Consider the following 23,523-nt stretch of genomic DNA (forward strand, 5'->3'; position numbering starts at 1 on the left):
AAAATTTGAGAGTTCCACCCCTCAATTCTGGGGAGAAAATCTCTATTAATGTAGTTGGCCTCTACTGGGGAAAATATGTAAGAACTACATGTGCAGAATTATACTTTGGGTAGAAAAGCAGCAAGAAAACTTTTAAATCACTGTTAAATTGTTATTTTAATAAAACAGATTGAGATTTTTATGGTAATGCTGAAATACTTTTGAGCAGTTAAATAACTGGACAACCACATGCAAAAAAATGAAATTGGACTACTATCTTAACACTATACATAAAAAAATAACTCAAAATAAATTAAAGACTTGAATGTAAGACCTAAAACCATAAACTCCTGGAAGAAAACATAGGCAGTAAGGTTCTCAACACCAGTCTTGGTGATGATTTTTTTAATCTGACACCAAAGCACAGGCAACAAAAGCAAAAATGGCTGTCCAGTTTTCCCAGCACGATTTACTGAAAAGACTCCATTATTTCTGGGCTTTCCCTTCTGTTCCATTTATCTGGGTCTGTTTTTATGCCAGTGCCAATACTGTTTTGATTACTTTTGCTTTGTAATATAATTTGAAAATGATGCCTTCAGTCTTGTTCTTCTTTCTCAAGATTGCTGTGGTTATTCAGGAAATCTTGGGGTTCCATACACGTTTAGGATTTTTGTTCTAGTTCTGTGAAGAATGCCATTGGAATTTTTATAGGGATTTCATTGAATCTCTAGATTGCTTTGGGTGAAATGGACACTTCACCAATCCTTCTGTGCATGATCATGGAATTTCTTTCCATTTATTTGTGTCTTTATTTTCTTCAATCAATTAAAGAAGACAGAAAAGTATATATTTAAATGTACATTTATAAGTAATTACAAATTAAATACCTGTTTAACTACCATCCAAATCAAGAAGTCAGTGTCAGTATCACAGAAATGTCCTTGAGAGCTTCCTGCTTAACTTCTTCCTTCCGTAAAGGTAACTACTATTTTGATTTTTATGCTAATAACTTTCTTGCTTTTCCTTATACTTCTATTATCTAAATTACCAGTAAGTGTGTACCTCAGAAGTATAGTTTAGTTTTTCATATTATATTAGTGTCACAAAATGGGATCATGCTATATATATTCTTTTGTGGCTTTGTGTGATTCTTCATATAGCCTTATGATTTTAAGATTCATATGCTGTTGCATTTAGCTCTTCATGGTCATAAGTGAAGTATGCCATTTTTATGAATTCATCCTTAGGACAGCAAGGACGTTAGGAGATTAGAGAGACATGCATACAGAGAGATTAAAAAATTATAAAGAATTTCTTCCATCTTTTTCAAAATTTTGGTTAGTCCCAACCCTGTATTAGGTAAGAAGGACCCTGTACCTTGTGGTTATTTGTTCTTAAGGTTCAAAATGCAGACCAAAAGAAGAGGAATAAGCCTACTATATGCTAAGGTTAATGTTCAAAATTTTTCATTTGAGCTCTCCAAGCAGCATATCCACTTATTGAGCAAATATTTATTGGGATCCACCATATGCCAGATACATGCCATAGATATAGCAGTGACCTCTGTCTTCACAAAGTTGATTGTCTAGTAGACATAAAGACAATAGAGAAATGGGGCGCCTGGGTGGCACAGTGGTTAAGCCTCTGCCTTCGGCTCAGGGTGTGATCCCAGCGTTCTGGGATCGAGCCCCACATCAGGCTCCTCCGCTATGAGCCTGCTTCTTCCTCTCCCACTCCCCCTGCTTGTGTTCCCTCTCTCGCTGGCTGTCTCTATCTCTGTCGAATAAATAAATAAAATCTTTAAAAAAAAAAGACAATAGAGAAATAATAATTATAAGTATAATGATAATGGAGAAGGTGACAGGAAACACAGGATGAGACCATTTAGAATTGGGGAAGACTTCATGACAGAAGAAGTACCCATGCTGATACCTGCATGATGACTAAGAGTAAGACTGAGTTAGGGGAGGGAAGGGAATTGGGGGAATGAATGTCCAGCGTGTACAAAACCTGGAGATTAGACAGTATGAAGCTTTTTGAACAAACTGAAAATAATTCAGTATGGCTAGAGTGTAGACTGAGAGGCAGAGAGTTCTATGAGATAAGAGGGAAACAGAGGTCCAGATCATGCATTTGGACCGTTGTCTAGGTAAGACCAGTGAGGAACAACTGAAAGATTTTAAGAATATGTGTTGTATGATTTGGTTTTATATAAAAAAGAGACTGCTAGGGGTGCCTGAGTGGCTCAGTTGGTTAAACAGCTGATTCTTGATCTTGGCTCAGGTCATGATCTCAGGGTTGTGAGATCGAGCTCTGCGTTGGGCTCCATGCTTGGTGTGGAGCGTGCATGAGATTCTCTCTCTCCCTTTCCATCTGCCCTTCCCCCCCCCAGACACGCACACTGTGTGTGCATGCTCATTCTCTCTCTCTCTCTCTCTCTCTAAAAAAAAGAAAAAAAGTACTCTTTTTTTTTAGAGAGAGACTGCAATGTGGAGAGACTAGAAAAGTGGAGTATATGGCTATAGACAGAGAGACTACTTTTTGAGGTTGTTTCTGTTATCAGAATGAGAAGTAATGATAAGACTAGATTGGTAGCAATAGAGATGGAGAGTAGTGGGCCAGATTGGAAACCTGTCTAGGAGGTGGAACCAGCAGGATTCAGATTGAATTAGGGAGTGAGAAGATGTTAAGTATGTCATCAGGTTTCTGGATTGAGTAGCTAATGTGGATGGTAATGAGATTTTTAAAACATTAGAAGAAAACAAGGCTTTAATAAGAAAACATGATAAATTTAGCCTTATTTGAAGTTTCTGTGTAATAGGGAAATAGAAAAATTGACTATATAAGGTTCTAAATCTCAAGAGAAATTTTGGACATAAGATAGACCTATGGCATAAGGGATATTATTTCTTTTTTACAAATAAATACTTTTAGTCCTGTGGCTCAATTCTGTTAGGGATTTTATAGGCTTTTATTGACTGACTTAATAACCTTAAAATTCATGGGATTATTTCAGTGATAACATGCATAATTACTTCCAAATAGTCCACATAACTACATAAACTTTGGTATTATCCCGATTTTTTAGCTTTTGCTCTTTAAAAAAAAAAAATCCTTTAAAATGCATGATAATATTAGACAAATTAGCTCTTATTCTGTAGGAAGCTTGATACAGGTCAGTTGGGAAACAGCTGACAGAACCATTTCTGGAAGCAGGTGAACTGAAGGCAGATTTCCTTTTCCCCAGTAATATTCTGACTCCATGTGTACATCAAAATGGATACCACCTAACCAGGGCATTCCTGGGACTGGGGCTGCTGCCCTGGCAGCCTCAGCCTGCCCCTATTTGCACAATGACATGGATATTGAAACTAGAGTGGGCAGCTGCCACCAGGTGGTGCTAAACTGCAGCCCAGATCCAAACGGGATTTGAATTGCAGAGACCCCTAAGCCAGCTGGTTGCATAGGCTCACCTTTGTCATTTTATTAACCTCACAGTCATCCAACACTGTATTTATTCTATGTGGCTGAAACTTTTTGAATCACATTTTCTTCATTATGGCAAGATTTAACTGTATTTAGAGCTTATATCTCATTCGTCTTTTACAAAGTAAAAATAAACTATGAATTATTTCTTTTGAAATTTCACAGTATGAGTTACACAGATGAAGTATTTACACTTGCATATTTGTACTTAGTCTCCTTACCTCTCCCCAATCAACATTTTTAGAAGAAAATTAAATGATGATATTAGAGAAATATGTTATGCCTTTGGTTGGCTTTCTATACACTGGAGGGATATTAAGAGAGTGCCTTTTATTTTCTCCTCTTCAATGTGGAAAAGAAAGATGGAACTCCTGCTGTCTGATCTTGGCATCTGCCCCTGTAATCATGCCAGTAGTTTGTGAAGTTAAGGGGTTGAGAGGTAGGGGAAGAGAGTGGAAGAGATAAAGACTTAAGAAAAGGCACAGATAAGCAAAGGAAGAACTTGGGTATTTGGGTACATCAAAAATACTGTAGTTGGGATTATAACATGTAGGTATGCTTTTGCTCAGTCTGTGAATTAACGTTTCTTATCTTCTTCTGTACTTTATATTTGCTTTAAAATCCAATTTGGAGCTGTGTGAAATAATGAGTGAAATTAATTCTAGTGGTGAGGTTTGTTATATAAATAATTTCTTGCTTAGTGGGTATTTTGTGACTGAAATGTACAGACCATCTTACATATTTGGAAGAAGAGCATTATACCCTGAACAGGGAGTATATTATGAAAGAGATTTGGATCAAAAGACTAAACTTAAATTCTGCCTCGGCCACTAAACTAGCTGAGTGAATGTATCACTTAATATCCCTGAAGTTTGAGTTCCTCTTTTATAAAATGAGCCAATAATACTATGTCACAAGGTGTTCTGTAAGGTCTAAATGAGATCATGGATGTGAAAAGTACATTATAAATTTTTAAGCTATGTAAAAATGGTAGTTCTTTTAATACCTTTTATCTGTATGCAGTATTTTAAAATTTTTTCTTTTATCAATTTGTTGTCAGTGTCAGTAAAGTGAGGATTCTATAAAAGTCAACTGAGGGGTTCCTAGCTGGCTCAGTCAGAAGAGTGTGCACTGCAGTGCTTGATCTTGGGGTCGTGAGTTCGAGCCCCACATTGGGTATAGAGATTACTTAAATAAATAAAACATGAAAAAAAAGTCAACTGATAACATTATGAAATTGTTTATCATTAAAAGGCACTACTACAAAATATGTAATTATTAAGTATTGATCTCTGTAGCATCGAACCATTTTTCTTAAATGACACGATTAGACATCAAGGATCTGAATGTCATTTGTTTCAATCTAAATTTGTACATAAAATGCTAACTTATTTGTTCCTAATTAATACTATGAGATAATAAAGAGGAGATAAATTCAGCTGATTAAGTTTTGCCAGAAAATAAAATTATTTTTACCTGCAGTAGTCTTATTATTGTGAACCCAGAAAGAACCATTCTCATAGTGATACTGTAGAAAGGAGAAGAATGAGTTTGTTAGAGGTATTTTATTATGCTTTTGAAAATGACAAGGCAGTAGGGAAAAGGAGATCAAAAATACACTTTTATTGCTTTAATGATTTTATTTTCCCACCATGTCAATAAAAACCATCTTGATCAGTATTTGTCATCTTCCCAAACTACTCAGGAAGAAACCGTAATGACATAAACTTGAAATTTGTATAGAATCTTGGAGTGATATTAAACACTCTTCAATCTAAGTTTATTTACGAAGGTTAGTTTACTATACATAATGCATTAGAATAGATGAATGGACTAGTGTACGGAGGCTCCGTTCATCATTTTAATAGTATACGTCCTCAGTGCTTAAGCAGACTTTTTTCGCTCATATCTGATTAGGTATCTGTATAATTTTTTCAGTTATTATATGGAAAAACTTGAGAATATTCAACTTTATCTTTTCAGTTCGATTATTTTGAAAGTATATGGCTTTACAGATAACTCTTTCAATATATTAACTTACCAAATAATTGTTAATGAAATTTTATTGTTAGCTATATTTTATTATTAGCTATATTCTTTACACCTATAGGTGATTACCATATGTGTTCACTGCTTAATTAATAATATTTAATTATTTCAAGGTGTATATGGTGTTCCAGATATAAGGTGAGGTGAGCTTAGGTCATGCAGGAACTTAAATTTAACTACTGTATAGCTTATGGGGTGGTGAGGGAGGCAGTCACATTCATGACAGGGTCAGATTTTAAAAGGCCCTGATGTCGGTGGGGAATTCTTGGAAAGTTTTACAGTAAAAGATTAACATGATATATTCATTTTTTTGTAACTGGTTGCAATGTGGAAAGGATTAGAATTGAAGAGGGCCTGGAGGCAGGGAGATTGGTTAGGAGACTATTGCAAAGTTTAAGTGAAAATGAGAACTGGAAGGAAAGAATAAAAGCTGATTTTAAATAATATTTAGGTGAAAGAATTGGGATGACCTGATGGTGGACAGGAAATGAATGTCAGAAATTACTCCCGCTTGTCTATTTTATTGGTCTCAGAGAGATGGGTGATCGGGCATGGCCATTAACCCAAGGTTGCAGACGAGACTTAGAAAGGAAGATAACTATTAATTCCTGATCTTTTACAGATATAGCAGCTCTGACCAAGCCTAAAAGTACTTGGTAAGATGACATTTAATACCAGAAATTTTTCTCTACTGCACCCCAGATGTCACTCCCCTTAGCCTTAGGGTGCCAGAAGGGCATTAAGCTGCTGAAGTCCCTCCAGCAGTCTTCTCTGTTTATCTAGGATACTCTTATATATATTGTCTTTTTCTTTTTATATAATAAAAAATCTTGGGAAGCACTACCCTAATTACCATTCTCTAAACGAATACCTTCATAATTTTTAATGTAGACTTTCATATTTAGATAACATACTAACAATAGCTACTATTTATTGAGTGCCTATTATGCATCAAGTGTTGTACTCAACACTCTACATACATTGTAGAGAGAATTAAATGGGACATTTTATGAGGTGGTAGGTATTAGTATCTCTGACTTATGAATGAGGAAGCAGACACAGAGGGTGTGATTTGCCTGTGATTATAGACTTTTTAAATGATGAAACTAAATACATCTGAATCTGGGGGCACCAGGGTGGCTTAGTCGGTTAAGCATCTGCCTTCGGCTCCGGTCATGATCCCAGGGTCCTGGGATCAAGCCCTACATCGGGCTCCCTGCTCAGCGGAGAGCCTGCTTCTGCCTCTCTCTCTCTCTCTCTCTCTGCAGCTTCCCCTGCTTGTGGTCTCTCTATCAAATAAATAAATAAGATCTTTTTTTAAAAAAAAAATATATATATATATCCAATTCTACAATGCAATTCAGATTCCTGTGTTATTGGTCAAGGCTATGAAAATTGATAAAAGATTTCTTATCAGAACTGTAATTTTGGTGGTAACTTATTTGGGAAAGAAGTATTTTTTTTTTTTTTAAGATTTATTTATGCTAGAGAGAGAGAGCACATACTACCCTCATTTTTTAAAACCTATTACTAAGCTTTTGCCTCCCCGTACCACTCCAACAAAGCTATTCTTATCAGACCCCCAGAGATCTTCATGTTGCTGAAAATCTAGTGGTCATGTTCTCCGTGCCTATCTTACTTGATCTGTCAGCAATATTTAATACAGCTGACCACTGCGTACTCCTGGAAACGCATATCTGTAACTGACGTTCAGGATACTACACTTTGACTTTTCCCCTTTCTTACTGGCTGCCCCTACTCCTTTTATTGGTCCTCCTCCTCTCCTTGTCATCAGCCTTCATCAGCTGCCTTCATGGCATTTCTATTTGGTTATCTAGTAAGCATCTTATATTTAATATGTGCAGAAGCACACTTCTGTTCCTCCAACCGTGCTCCACCCTCAGTCCAACCCAGATCAGCTACAGATAACTCTGTTCTACTTGCTCAGACGAAAAACCTTGAAGTCATAAACCTCTTTTTTTCACATTCCATATTCTGTTCATCAGCAGATGCTTTTGGTTGGGTCTTCAAAACTTAGAATTCTCTTACCATCTCACAGACACCACCTTGGTCCAAGCTACCATTATCTCTCTCTCTTTTTTTTTTTTTTTTTTTTTTTTACCATTATCTCTTGTCTGAATTTCGAGAGTCTCTTAAGTGGTGCCCCCACTTCCTTCCTCGCCCTCACAGGTCTACTGTCAGTCATTCCTCTGCTCAACTGAAAAGGCTTCCATCCAACTCAGCACAAGGTTAAGTGACTATAATGCCCTGTGATGGCTACGCAGGCATGACATAATGCCTACATGATCTGCACCCAGTTGTCCCATCCTCACTACACTGTTCTAGCCCCTCATTTGGTCACACTGCCTCTTGTTCCCTTAACTGGTATGCATGCTCCTCAGATCCTTTGTATTTATCATTTCCACTGCTTAACCCCCTACTCCTAGATACCTTAGAGCCTTGTTTCCCTACTCTCTCCATGTCTTCAGATACCACCTGCTTTCTGATTGATGTCTTTCCTGACCACCCTATTTAAAATCGTAAAATTGCCATGCTTGCTGCCCATTAGCCCCTTCTTTGCTTTATTCTTCTCCAGAGCACTTAGCACCAACTAACATACTTTGGTTTCTTTCATACTGGAATGTAATCTCCACATAAGTAGAGATTTCATCTGTTTTTCAGTGCTGGATTCCCAGGTACCAGTACCTGGTACATAGTAAGTGCTCAATAAATATTTGTTGAATGAAAGAATTAGTTGGAACTGCTTTTGAGAAATCAGGTAACTGTTGGTTTAGATGAAAACCTATACAAAGATTTATAATGAGATGGATTAAATAGAGTACTCACTCAGTTAACCATCTACCAGATTCACCCAGTTTCAAACTGAAGTTGCTGGAGGCGAGGGGTGGAGGCATGAGATAACTGGGTGATGGACATTAAGGAGGGCATGTGATGTAATGAGCACTGGGTGTTATATAAGACTGATGAATCACAGTCCTATACCTCTAAAAGCAATAATACATTATATGTTAATTAATTGAATTAATATAAAAAATAAATTTTAAAAAGGTTCACCCAGTTTTATTTTAATTATATTATTGTGTTTTGTCAGCTACTTTTTAAACCTCAACATGTGAATAGATTTTAAATAAGTTTTTGCATTTTGATGCATAACTGGTTTTAAACCATGTGGTTTGGTTAGATATCTACTCTGGGATAAAGTTTTCACATCTATAAAATGAAAAAAAAATAATCTGCTTGAGCACCAACTATTAAATAAAAGGATAGGAAAATAATAGTATGTTCAGTCAACAGTAATCTCAAAAAGTTTCTCCTCTGAAAATGCATAGCTTCTCCCAAGAAATTGTGTTACATAAAATTTCCACTTTGCCTTTTTTGTTATGTCCTATTCATTCATTTTCAACAACTGTGTTAATTAAAGGAACTATTATTGGTTATTTGATTATAAACAGCAGATAATCCACTTGCAACCCTTCTTGTTATTGCATCTTAAAAACAAAGGCATCAGATATGGAAATGAGCAGTTTTATGTGTTGTCCAGGAAAATAATCTAGAGGTAGAAGTGATTAATTCAAACACTTTCCCTATAAATAAGCTTGTCATATTAACAGCCTGTTTCAGTCCCTTTTTGTTCAGCTGGGAAAAATGTATACACTTTTATTAACCAAAAATATTTTTACATGGAGGCAGAAGGAGGGTGGGTTGCTTAGTTGTGCCTGCTGAGCTCTTCTGACAACCATGGTTTTTCACCATTTATTCTTGGTAAATTTCAAGTTTTGAGTTGTTAGTGATGTTTATTCAGGCTAAGCATGCCCTTGACATTCCCAAACTCTGATTTGTTCCTATTAGAACTTCAGAGGTTCCCAAGGTTTTTCTTATTCCTCCAACATTTTTCTTGCCACTTTTCAGGTATAAATTTAGATTTGGCTATTGGTACCATGAAATTTATCTTCTGGTTGTAGGAAGATACATTCCATGTACAGAAATCTATTGTTATGTTTTGTACTGAGGTTTCAGGTTTTGGTTATAAGATACTTTTGGCTAAACTTTATGTACATGAAGTCATCTCAGCACAGATACATTAGTTTGCATATGAAACACATCTATTTTATTACAATATTAAAATCCTTTTATTTAGAGAAATAAAACTTAAGTTTCTTGTTTGAATGTTATCATTTAAATGACATTATCTCCCAGTTGTTTGTCCCTTTAAGTCCTGGTTTATGCCTATTTCTCTAGCATGATTATTAATAACACCCTCTGTCACTCATAAAAATGCCTCAAGTTGAAAAATACGTTACTGGATGCGAATTATAATATATACTGGGTCACTTTACTTTTGCATCTTTGCTCTCTACCTCCCATGCACAAATACAGGAGGATAGGAGAAAGAAGTATGTGTATATGGGGGATGGAGTTTGTAGGAAACAACATGAAAGAATCATGAAAAACAGTTTTGAAATAAAATGTTAACTTTTTAAAGATTTTATTTATTTGAGAGAGAGAGAGAAAGCATGAGCGGGGGGGGAGGAGCAGAGGGAGAGGGACAGGCCGACTCAGTGCAGAGCCCAACACAGGGCTCGATCTCACGACCCTGAGATCAAGACCTGAGCCAAAAGTCAAGAGTCAGGCGTTTAACTGACTGAGCCACCCAGGCACCCCTCAAATGTTAGCTTTTTAAAAGCATTTTTAAGGATGAAATATTTTAATTTTGTATTTAAAACATTTGTTATAATGCTGACCAGTTGGCCAACTTCCAACATCATTCTCTATTATTATAATTATATTCGATTATATGTTCAATTTGGGACTTTTAAAACATTAGCTTCATTAGCTTGTACATGCTGCGGATAGTCTATCAATTTTTCGAGTTTGTTCTTTTGAAGAACATTAGAATTCCTGCTCTTTCATAATTGTATGTTGCTACATTCTCTAATGCATTTAACATTTAAAAATGGATAATTTATTAGTTATATGGCAGTTAGGGTTTTATCTGTGGCCGGAATATAATCCATCTGGTGTTTTATCAAACTAGTCTAAGTTTGAAGGAGCATGGACTATAAAAACAATTTTACGTATAATATAATCACAATTCCGTCAAGGCTTATTTTCGATTTAACATTTGTGCTATGAGCTTCCACCCTTTCCTGCATGACAGAAACCTGATTGGGTGACAGGCTTAGGGAGGGTTCATCAGATTAAAACAGCCCACCAACAAGCCCATAAAAACCCCTAGACTTAGATACTCCGACGGCCACCCCCTCGGGTCGCCTCGCTCCTTGGGAGGTTTGTACTACCACTTTGCGCTCAATAAACCTTGCTTTGCTGCCCACCACTCTGTCTGGTCTACCTCTCCATTCTTTGAAGCGGCGTGACCAAGAACCACAGGCACTGATGGAGGAAAAAATCCTGCCACGAGATGACTGCAACAAGTTTTCTCCAGGAGAAAACTGTGAAACAAAAGGAATCTAAGAAAGGCAGCATAGTTTGATGAGGAGCATGGACTCCAGAACCAGACAGTTCGGGCACATACCTTACTTACCTGTGACCTTAGATAGATACTTAACTTCTCTGTGTTTCGGTCTTCTCCTTTGTAAAACGGAGATAATGATGCAACCTGTTCTGTGGGGTTGTTGTGAAGATTAAATGAATTATTATGCAAAATGCCTAAAATAGTTCCTAGCACGTGGCAAGCACTTTATATGTTTGTTATTACCGTTACTGTCAGTGGAATACATTCAGTTTATCTCAGACTTAATTTGAAACCTTAAAGGTCAATTGATAATATTAAAGGAAGTATCTCTATCTTTATGTTAAAAGGAATTGTGCGGCTTCTTGTATGCAGGTTGTGGGTGGAGATGTGGAAGGTATGGTAACTGATAAGGAGATTAGGTTCCACCAGCAGACATCTGTGAGAGGACCTGTTGATGGAAGCCTTAATTTCTAGCACTTTCTCCGATTCATTTCAGTTTTCGTTTTTTGAATTGCCTTTACTTATTTGTCCTTCAAGGTCCAACTTACATATCTTCCCTTCATTCACTCATCTCTCTTCCTCCATTTAAAAATAATCAACTCCTCTTCTTTGTGGCCTTGGAATTTTGTTTATGCCTTAATATAGCACTAATTATAGTTAGCTGCATGATATAGAGTGTAGCATCTTGAATGCACTAGGACCTTCTAATCATACCTCCGCTCACAAGCCCTATTGTTAGTTTATTCTGGGTTTCATTTCCTTCTGTGACTTGCTTTTATTTCTAATGCCCATTATTGCCAGAAAGGAAATATAGTTAGGGACTGAAGCTTCTGTACCTACTAACTAAGCGTTGATTAATAGTACTGTAATTGCAATCTACTTGGAATTTTGCTATTGAAATAACTTATAGGATAATGAAGCTATCTTTGAGAAAATGAAAATTGCAACCAATTTGTGACAATTTACTGACTGAAATATATAATCTACAAATGAAAAATATATAAACGTTTCATATGCTTAAAGATTTTAATTCTATCTATAAAACTAAATTTTCATGTTTCAGTTAGTTTAATGATAGAATATTTTTGGAAGGTCATTGCAATCAGGATGATGTCAGAAAATAATGACACGACATTTTGTGATATCTATTTTAAAATGCACTTCCACTTAGATAATAGTATACAAAAGCTATTTTCTTTTTAATAAGTTATCTGTACTACAGTTTCTTTAAATTATTTTATTTCTGCCTCATAAACCATTTGATGAATCTCCACTGGTTGATATGTTTTAAATTTTAGCTTTGTTGTTAGCATCACAATGTAAAAGATGACATTTCATACTGGCACAGCAAGTAAGCATTCCTATCCAATAGTTGTTACATAGATTTATTCAAACGATGTGGGTTTTCATGACTTTCCACTGACATTCTCCATGAATAATAAGCACAAAATTCTAATACCCAATCCAGTTCTTTATGGGAGATGTGGTGATATGATGTAAAAAACATTTGCTCTGCAGCAGACATAGCTGGGCTCAAATTATGGCTTTAACATGGGCTGTGACTTTGAACTAGATACTTAAGCTCTTGAACTTCAGTTTACTCCACTATGAAACAGGTTAGAAAATACAACATAAGGGATTTGTAGAAATTAGGTGAGGAAAATCATATTAACACTCTACATTTATTTATAACTATGTTAGAGAAGAGGATTTTTTAAAAATTAAGTGGTTCTCTGAAAGAAGCTTCCTGTTGGTATTTTTCTTGATCCAGACTTCCGCTTTGATTAAAAAACAAACGAGATTTGATCTTTAAAGGCTCCTGTCTTGTTGTGGCACTCTTGTTACCTTCTGCCTCTTGGACATTACCCTTAACTATCACTAAATGTATCTTTCTCTCCATTTTACTTCCTGCTGTCATCAGTACTGTAAGTGGATGACATACCTAATACTCTGGCTTCATACTTTCTTGAGCCCTATATGAATATTGGCCTTTATCTCATCTCTCCTTCACTTAGCTACTTTACTGGTCACATCCTGGATCTTGGTGTCAAAATAAATGATGTCGCTGAAAGTACTATTCTACCTCCATATCACCATCCTTTAATAGCAACCTCTAGTACTCCATCCTGCTTGTACACTACTTATATTTATCTGCTTGTCATCTTATCAGGACTTCATGTCCTTTGCCCCTTCTACTTTGTCCTAACTTGTCAGCCCTCTGAGTTCTTGAGTTCTCTTCTTTTCCATTACTCTGTAAGTGAGATCCCAAGGGCCATCACTTTAACTTGCTCGTATCCCAAACTTTGTTCCCGTTTTGACACTTGTGATCTTTATATTATACTTTTCATTTAAAATGTTTTAGAGAATATTTATTATCTTCTCAAGACCTCGGTTTTCTTCTGGATACTGTGTAATAATCTACTTCTTTAGATTATGGTAAGAATTAAACAAGTTGAGCCTACCTTCAGCCCATGTGAAGATAAGTTATGGAGAAAGATGATGTGACATTTAGAGATACACCATGTTTGCATCTGTATTACTGTGCTGCTATAGAAACACCCAGACAGGTAAATTCATATAATATACACCTTGGGTCACCAACCTCCTGGTGGGTCCTTAAGATTGTCAGATAGTCCAATTCTAAGCAAACACATTTATGAAACTTTAAAAGATAGATAATTTGTATTTGGAATAACTGAGTATATGTTTAAATTTTAGAAATCTCCGAGAAGCGAGGGATAATGCTGTGGCCGAAAAGGACCGAGCAGTGATGGCTGAAAAAGTTGCTTTAGAAAAACATGATCAGCTCTTAGACAGGTAAGCATTCTAGAAATCTGGAAATGTTAAAAACTCTTTGAATTTTTGTTGCTGTAACTTTTTCTTTTAGAAGAAATATTTTTAATTGAAGTACATTTAATTCAACTGAACTACAGTTACATGCATTATCTTTGTAATAGGTAATTATTGCATATATTAAAACAAGATATAGCACAGTGCAGTCACCCTACAGAATTTCCTTACATGCCTTTTATCCATCTCAACCACTGCTCCTCAAGAGGCAAACACTTTCTCATTCCTGTCACCATAGCTTAGTTTTTGCTCGTACTGGATTGAAAATAAGTGAAATTGTACAGTATGTACTCTTTTGTGTCTAGCTTCTTTCACTCCACATTATATTTTCATCCATTTTGTTGTTGTATCGGCAGTTCTTTCCTTAGTGTTGCTGGGTATGAATATACCACAGTTTGCTTATGCATTCACCTGTCACTGGTCGTTTAGGTTCTTTCCATTTTGAAGCTTATCATGAATGAAGCTGCTATGAACTTTTTTATAAAGTCTTTTTTGGGTACATGTTTTTTATTTATCTTGGATAAATTTTCTCTAGGAGTAGAACTGCTAATCAAAAAGTAGAAGGAGTTCTACTTTAAAAGAACCTACTGAACTTGAGTCAAAAGTGTAAATACCATTATGTGCTCTCCAGTTCATTTCTTAAAAATCTATATGTTGTGGTTCATGTGTGTTGGAGGAAGGAGAAGAGAGAAAATGATTTGTCTTGAATTTATCAATGGAAAAGTATATTTATTTTTAGTAGCCTAACTAATAGGAAAATCACTGATGAGTATTAAGGTAAATACTATTGAACGCCCGAGATTTTCAGTGGTTTGACTACATATAGAGTAAACAGAATCGTTATCTTTTTTTTTAACTTTCATTTTGAAAATAATTTCAGACAGAAAAGTTGCTAAACTAGTACATCAAGTTCCCATATACCTTTCGCATACTGATAAACTTTGAAAATAACTCAGTGGAGCTTTTAATTATTAAATGAAGACTTGCAGATTCATTTGTGACTTAAGCAATACCTAACACTAAAAATTGAGGTAAGTCTTCATATAAGTAATCTATTATCGAAATCTTTTAGAAATGGCTCAGATTGTTATACTTCTGAATTCACATCAACTTTATAAACTTGATACGTTAATAAAAATATTAGAGAAATCTCTTCAGTAATGTGAAAGTATATCTAAGTCCAAACATTTTAATATAAAATAAATTTACAAATCACCTGTTTTTATTGGAGTGCTGTGATAACCTACCGTAAAATCTTACTGTGTATAACTTTTCCATTTATAAAACTATATGGTGTACACAAAACATTTATAATTGGCTTTCCGTTGATGTTGTTTTTTAATGTGATGCATTTAGGAAAGGCTCTAGAATAATATTTATGGACAAACCAGCAAACTTTAAAAGAAAGTGCAAGATTTTAGCTTGTAAACCAGAAGAACTATTATATTCAGGCAGAATTTCAAAACTTACTAGCTTTGGTATGTTTTTGTGAATTTGGAGAAAAGAGAATAATAAATCTGACCTTAAAATTGGCTGTTTTATGTTTATACTCCCTTCTGTTATGTCCTAAACTCTGGGACTCTAAAATCCTTCTTATCTTACTTGTCCATATACTAGTAACTGGTATTTATCCGAAAGGCCATGGGAGGCTTTAGTACTTAACGGGATCTTTTGAATTATTGAGAATTCAATCATTTACTGTTTGTAAAGCATGTAGAACAGTGTCTTGCACATAAGTAGTAAGATAAAAATGTTTGTTATTCTTATAAAATGTTAAATTAGTTCAGTTTACTAACTGAACTTTTGCTATTTAAAAGTTGATCTTTCGAAATCGTTTTCCACTAGAATTTTGAATAAACGGGAACAGCTAGTTTTTTTCATCAAGGTTTAATTGATGCACAATATTATATTAGTTTCGGGTGTACAACATAGTGATTCAGTATTTATACACATTACAAAATGATCACTACGGTAAGTCTAGTTACCATCTGTCACCATGTAAAGTTTTTAAAATGTTATTGGCTAGATTCCTTATGCTGTACATTACATCTGCATGTATTATTTGTTTAATAACTATAAGGTTGTACCTCTTAATCCCCCTCACCTATTTCCTCCATCCCTCTACCCTCCCTCTGCTCTGGCAACCATCAGTGTATTTGAGTCTGTTTCTGCTTTTTGTTTGTTCATTTGTTTTGCTTCTTAGATTCCACATGTAAGTGAAATCATAATGTATTTGTTTTTCTCTGATTTATTTCACTTACCATAATATGCTCTAGGTCTATCCATGTTGTCGTAAATAGCAAGACTTCATTCTTCTTTAGAACTAATATTCTGGTGTGTGTGTGTGTGTGTGTGTGTGTGTGTGTGTGTACACATACCTACATATGTGTACACACACACATACATACCACATCTTCTTTATCCATTCATCTGTCTATGGACACTTGGGTTGCTTTGATATTTTAGCTGTTGTAAATGATGCTGTGATGAGCATAGAATGCTTGTATCTTTTCAAATTAGTGCTTTTGTTTTCTATGGATAAATAACCAGAAGTGGAATTGTTGGATCATATGGTCATTCTATTTTTAACTCTTTAAAGGAACCTCCAAACTGTTTTCCGTAGTTGCTATATCAGTTTACATTTACACCAACAGTGCACAAGAGTTCCCTTTTCTCTACATCCTCACCAACATTTGTTATTTCTTGTCTTTTCAATAATAGCCGTTCTAATAGCTGTTAGGTGATACCTGTTTGTAGTTTTGATTTGCATTTCCCTGATGATTAGTGTTGAACATTTTTTCATGTGCCTATTGGCCATCTGTATGTCTTTGGAAAAATGTCTGTTCAGGTCCTCTGCCCATTATTTAATCATATTGTTTCCTTAACATTGAGTTGTATGAGGTCTTTTTATGTATAGGTATTAACCTCTAATTGCATATATTATCTGCAAATATCTCCTCCCATTCAGTATGTTGCCTTTTTGTTTTGTTGATAATTTTCTTTGCTGTGTATACACTTTTTAGTTTGATGGAGTCCACTTTGTTTATTTTTGCTTCTGTTGTCCTTGTCTGAGGGGACAGATCCAAAATAATAGCGCTAAGATCAATGTCAAAGAACATACTGCCTGTGTTTTCTTCTAGGAGTTATGGTTTTAGGTCTTACATTTAGGTCTTTAATCTGTTTCATTTTTGTGTATGGTGTAAGAAAGCATTCCAGTTTCATTCTTTTGTATGTGGCATTCCAGTTTTCTCAATACCATTTACTAAGAGAGACTTTTTCCCCCCATTATATATCCTTGCTTTCTTTGTCATAGATTAATTGACCATATAAGCGTGGGTTTATTTTTGGGCTCTCTAGTCTGATCCATTGACTTATGTCTATTTTTGTGCCAGTACAATACTGTTTGATTACTTTAGGTTTATGGTATAGTTTGAAACATGGTTGTGATAATTCTAGCTTTGTTCTTCTTTCTCAAGATTGCTTTAATATTCAAGGTCTTTTGCTGTTCCATACAAATTTTAGTATTATTTGTTCTAGTTCTGTGAAAAATGCCCTTGATATTTTGATAGGGATTGCATTGAATTTGTAGATTGCTTTAAGTAATATGGACATTTTACCAGCATTAATTCTTCCAATTCATGAACATTGTATATCTTTCCACCACTTATTTGTTTTCAGTTTCTTTCATCAATGTGTTACAGTTTTCAGAGTACAGGTCTTTAACCCCTTAGTTAAATTTATTCCTAGATATTTTATTCTTTTTGATGCAATTGTAGATAGATAGTTTTCTTAATTTCTTTTTTTTTTTAAGATTTTATATATTTATTTGACAGAGAGAGACAGCAAGAGAGGTAACACACGCAAGGAGAGTGTGAGAGGGAGAAGCAGGCTTCCCGCTAGGAAGCCTGATGCAGGGCTCGATCCCAGGACCCTGGGATTATGACCTGAGCCAAAGGTAGACACTTAACTGCTGAGCCACCCAGGTGCCCCTTAATTTCTTCCTCTGATAGTTTGTTATTATTATACAGAAATGCAACAAATTTGTGTATATTAATGTTGTATCTTGCAGGATTACTGAATTCATTTATTAGTTCTAATAGTTTGGTGGAGTCTTTAGGGTTTCCTATATATAATATCACATCATCTGCAAATAGTGACAGTTTTACTTCTTCCTTTCCAGTATGGATGCCTTTTATTTCTTTTTTAGTCTAATTGCTGTAGCTAGGACTTCTAGTACCGTGGGTTTGTCATATATGGCCTTTATTATATTGAGGTACATTACCTCTATACTCTGTTGAGAGTTTTTATCATAACTGGATGTTGAATTTTGTTGAATGCTTTTCCTGAATCTATCAAGATCATATGATTTTTATTCTTCATTTTATTGATGTAGTATATCATGTTGATTGATTTATGGATGTTGAACCATCTTTGTATCCCTGGAATAAATCCTTGCTCATGGTGTATGATCCTTTTAATGTGTTGTTGAATTTAGTTTGCTAATACTTTTTGAGGATTTTTGCATCTGTGTTCATCAGGGATATTGACCTGTAGTTTTCTTCTTCTGTGGTGTCTTTGTCTGGTTTTGGTATCAGATTAATGCTGACCTCATAATATGAGTTTGGGAACATCCTTCCTCTTCAGCTTCCTGGAATAATTTGAGGATAGGTATTAATTCTTTTAAATGTTTGGTAGAATTTCCCTAAGGAACCATCTGGCCCTGGACTTTTGTTAGAAGTTTCTTTTTTTTTACTAATTCAGTTTCATTACTAGTAATTGGTCTATTAAGATTTTCTGTTTCTTTATTATTTACTTCCTTCTTGAACTTTGGGCTTTGTTTTAGTCTTACTATTCTAGTTCATTTAAGTATAAAGTTAGATTGTTTATTTGAAATTTTTGTTGTTTCTTGAGGTAAGCCTATATTGATATGAACTTCCCTCTTTGAACTGCTTTTGCTGTATCCTGGAGGTTTTGGAACATTGTTTATGTCTGTTAATATTTATATATTAGGCGCCTCCTTTATAGGGTGCAGAAGTATTTACAAATGTTATATCCCCTTGTAGATTGACTCTTATATCCTTGTGTGATTCTCTTCTTTGTCTTTTGTTACAGTTTGTTTTAAAGTCTATTTTGTCTCATATAAGTATTGCTACTCCAGCTTTTGTTTCCATTTGTATGAAATATCTTTTTCTGTCCCTTCACTTTCAGTCTTGTGTATGTATCTTTAGATTTGAAGTGAGTCTCATATAGGCAGCATTGGTTTTTTTGGTTTTTTGTTTTGTTTTGTTTCCATTAGCCACCTGTGCCTTTTGATTTGAGAACTAGGTCCATTTACATTTAAAGCAGTTGTTAGTAGGTATGCACTTACTGCCGTTTTTTTGTTCATTGTTTTCTGGTTGTTTTTCTAGTTCTGCTCCATTTCTTTCTTCTTTTCTTGCTCTTTTTCCTTTATGATGTGATACCTTTGTTTGGTGTTATGTTTTATTCCTTTCACTTTATTTTTCTTGTATCTATTATAGGTTTTGATTTGTGGTTACCATCTCTCTCTCTCACTACATATATTTAGAACAGTCTATTTTAAGTCAGTGGCCACTTAAGTTCAAATGCATTCTAAAAGCACATTTTTACTCTGCCCTCTACCATGTTTTATATTTTGATAACATATTTTACATCTTTTTATTTTGTATATTCTTCAACTAATTATTGTAGTTATACTTGATTTTATTTCTTCTTCTTAACCTTCATACTTAGCTTTATACCTGGTTAATCTACTATCTTTATAATTACCTTTATTAATGAGATTTTTTTTTCATACATTTTCTTATTTCTAGTTATGGCCTTTTCTTGCTTAAAGAAGTCTGCATCTTGGGGGCCTGGGTGGCACAGCGGTTAAGCATCTGCCTTCGGCTCAGAGCGTGATCCCGGCGTTACGGGATCGAGCCCCACATCAGGCTCCTCCGCTATGAGCCTGCTTCTTCCTCTCCCACTCCCCCTGCTTGTGTTCCCTCTCTCGCTGGCTGTCTCTATCTCTGTCAAATAAATAAATAAAATCTTTAAAAAAAAAAAAAAAAGAAGTCTGCATCTTCAACATTTCTTATAAAGCTGGTTAAGTGGTGGGGAACTCCTTTAGCTTTGTTTATGTGGAAAACTCTTTATCTTTCCTTCAGTTCTGAATGATAATCTTGGTGGAGTATTCTTCGTTTTAAGTTTTTTCCTTCCAACACTTTGAGTATATCATGCCACTCTCTTCTGGCCTGCAGAGTTTCTGCTGAAAAATCAGCTGATAGTCTTATGAGGTTCCCTTGTATGTAACTAGTTTTTCTCTTGCTTCTTTTAAGATTACTCCTTATTTAATTTTTGACATTTTAATTATAATGTGTCTTGGTGTGGATCTCTTTGGGTTCATCTTGTTTTGGACTCTCTGTGCTTTATGGACTTCAGTATTTGTTTCCTTCCTCAGGTTAGAAAAGTTTTCAGACGTTATTTCTTCAAATAAGCTTTTTCAGACATTATTTCTTCAAATAAGCTTTCTACACCTTTCTCTCTCTTTTCTCTTTCTGGGACCTTATAATGCAAACGTTAGTACACTTGATTTTGTCCCAGAGGTCCCTTTAACTTTTCTCATTTTTAAAAAATTTTTTTTCCTCTGATGGGGTGATTTGCAACACTAGTCTGTTTTTCTGTATCATCTAATCTGCTGTTGATTAATCTTGTATTTTTCATTGGAAAACTAGGTCCATTTACATTTAAAGCAACTGTTAGTAGGTAGGCACTCATTGTCATTTTTTTCATGTTTTCTCATTGTTTTTATATATACCAGCTCTGGTTGGTATATTCTTATGTTTTCTCTTTGTTAAAGTTCACCCTGTGTTCATCCATTCTTCTCCCAAGTTTGGTGATCATCTTTATGACCATTACATTGGACTCTTTATCTCTGTTTCATTAAGGTTTTTTTCTGAGTTTTTGTCTTGTTTTTTCATTTGGAATTATGTTCTCCTGTCTCCTCATTTTGCCTGATTTTTTGTGTTTGTTTCTAACTATTAGGCTAATTGGCTACCTCTCCTTGTCTTCAGGGAGTGACTTTGTATAGATGTCCCCTGGGGCCCAGAACTGCAGTCCCCCCTACTCACCAAGCCAGGTGCTCATGGGGCTTCTCATATGTGAGCTGTGTGCATCTATCTGTTGTGCAGCAGCAGCTGGACAAAATCCCCCTGCAAAGGGTTATAATGCTGCTGGATGAAGTAAAAAAAATAGGATTCTTGATGTCCCTACAGTTTAATTCTTACTTAATTAATCTATAAATTCAGTATAATTCATGTCAAAAATTTCAAAAGACTTTTTAGTGAAACTTGACAAAATGACTAAGATTCTTTTTCAGAATTGTTTTGGCTGTTCTTGTACCTGCCTGTTCTTGTATCTTCATTTTCCCATGTGAATTTTTATAGTTGTATTTTTCACATTATACCTTTCATCTACCCAAAGTTCATTTGTTGGTATGGTGTAGATAGAGAACTAATTTTTTTTTTCATGAAAATGGCAGTTTCCTTAAGTTAAACTATACATTTAATGGGATCCAAATAGAAATATGAGCAAGGTTTTTGTTTTGTTTTGTTTTTAAGTCTAGACTCTAACTTCCTCTTCTGTTGGTTGGTGTTAGAGTAAGCACAGGCCTTTTGGGATCTTGATAAGGGGAAGTGAATTAGGGATGCATTTGGATTAAATGCTTTACAGTCATTTCTATTTATAGTAAAATTATTGCTAGCCATTTCTTACTAGCGGTGACTTCCAGGACTACTTTTGTTGTCTATCCAACCCCCGTAAGTGGTGAGAACCAGGAATATGTCTTAGGTACCCACTACTGGAATGAGGTGTTGTTGCCTTCTTTCTTTATGGAGGATATGCAAGATGCAATAATATCTTACTTTGGAGATGCCCTGGCATTTGTCAGACATTGGGTTACTGATGTGATAGGTTCCTGAATCTTCATAGATTTTTTTTTTCCAGCTTTATTGAAGTATAGTTGACAAATATAACTGTTAAGATATTGAAATTATACAAATTGATGGTTTGTTAAAGGTATGCATTATGGAAAGATTCCCCCCCCCCATCAAGTTAAATAACACATTTCTCAGCTCACATGTTACCATTTTTTTTTCTTTTGGTGAGAACATTTAAGTTTTACTCTCTTAGCAAATTTCAATTATACAATATAGCGTTAGCAACTGTAGTCACCACATTATACATTAGATCTTCAGACTTGATTCATCTTATAGCAAGATTTTTTTTAACCAGACATATTAAATCTGTGGTTTATGTGGAAAAATTAAATTAATGAGTTTCTGAATAAGGACCTACAAATTTTATCTAATCACTGTGGTAACCAGCTAGGTGAAAAAGAAACTTTGGACCCATTTCTCACATTTTAACAGGATAAATTCCAAGTAGATGAGAAATTTAAATGAAAATAATTAAAGTAGTAGAGAAACTATAGGGAGAATATTTTCATAACCTTGGATTGAAGAAGTCTTTTGAAACTCAAAAGTTGTAAAAGTTAAGAATTGATAAATGTGACTACATACAAATGAAAAATGTTGATGTGACATTACTACCATAAAGAAAGTCAAAAGAAATGCAATCTAGGAAAAGTATTTGCCTCTCCTATCACAGTCATGTAACTAATTTCCCTATAAGAAGACCCTCTTTTAAGTCAATATTAAGTGATAATTAGATTCACATTAAAACTATACTGATTTTTCTGAAAAAAACAGAAATGTTGATAATACACTGTGTGTGGATATGGAAAAACTGGCAATCTTATACATTGTTAGCTGGATTCTTTTTTTAAAAGATTTTATTTGTTTGTTTAGGAGAGAATGAGACAGAGCCAGAAGGAGTGAGACACAGAGAGGGAGAGGGAGAAGCAGACTCCCCACTGGGCAGAGAGCCTCACATGGCACTCAATCCCAGGACTCTGAGATCATGATCTGAGCCAAATGCAGACGCTTAACCAACCAAGCCACCGAGGTGCCCCTGTGAGTGGGATTTTAAGGTGATACAACCCCTAAGAAGAATTATTTAATAACACCAATCAAAAATACAAATGCACATTGGTCTGGATCCAGGAGTTTCACTTCTAGTACATTATCCTGAAAATATACTTGCTGGCTACAAAATTACATATGTACCAACGTTTTCTTTTTTTTTAATTTAAATTCAATTAATTAACATATACTGTAGTATTAGTTTCAGATGTAGAGTTCAGTGATTCATCAGTCTTGTATAATACCCAGTACTCATTACATCACATGCCCTTCTTAATGTCCATCACCTCGTTACTCCATCCACCCCCCCCACCTCCCCTCCAGCAGCCCTGTTTGTTTCCTGTGTTTAAGAGTCTCTTACGGTTTTCCCTCTCTGGTTTCATCTTGTTTAATTTTTCCCTCTTTTCCTCTATGAGCCTCTGTTTTATTTTTAAATTCCAGATACGAGTGAGATCATCTGATAATTGTTTTTCTCTGATTGACTTATTTCGCTTAGCATTATACACTCTAGTTCCATCCACATTGTGGCAAATTGACAAGATTTCATTTTTTTATGGCTAAGTAGTATTCCATTGTGTGTGTGTGTGTGTGTGTGTGTGTGTGTGTGTGTATACACCTTTATCC

General features: G+C 35.1%; 1 protein-coding gene across 5 annotated transcripts in view; it reads left to right on the forward strand.

Moving 5' to 3' along the window:
* Positions 1-23,523, forward strand: part of PIBF1 (progesterone immunomodulatory binding factor 1) — a 197,797-nt gene that overhangs the window by 47,763 nt on the left and 126,511 nt on the right. For all 5 annotated transcript variants that reach the window (XR_567411.2, XR_567410.2, XM_008686641.2 and 2 more), the window contains exon 10: positions 13,727-13,825. Coding sequence is in view for 3 of the 5 variants with exons in the window: in XM_008686641.2 (XP_008684863.1) it covers positions 13,727-13,825 (99 nt within the window). In the remaining 2 variants the exon portion in view is untranslated. The remainder of the gene's footprint in view (positions 1-13,726; positions 13,826-23,523) is intronic.

Source organism: Ursus maritimus, unplaced genomic scaffold, assembly GCF_017311325.1.
Source record: "Ursus maritimus isolate PB19 unplaced genomic scaffold, ASM1731132v1 scaffold_10, whole genome shotgun sequence".
Taxonomy (NCBI): Eukaryota; Metazoa; Chordata; class Mammalia; order Carnivora; family Ursidae; genus Ursus; species Ursus maritimus.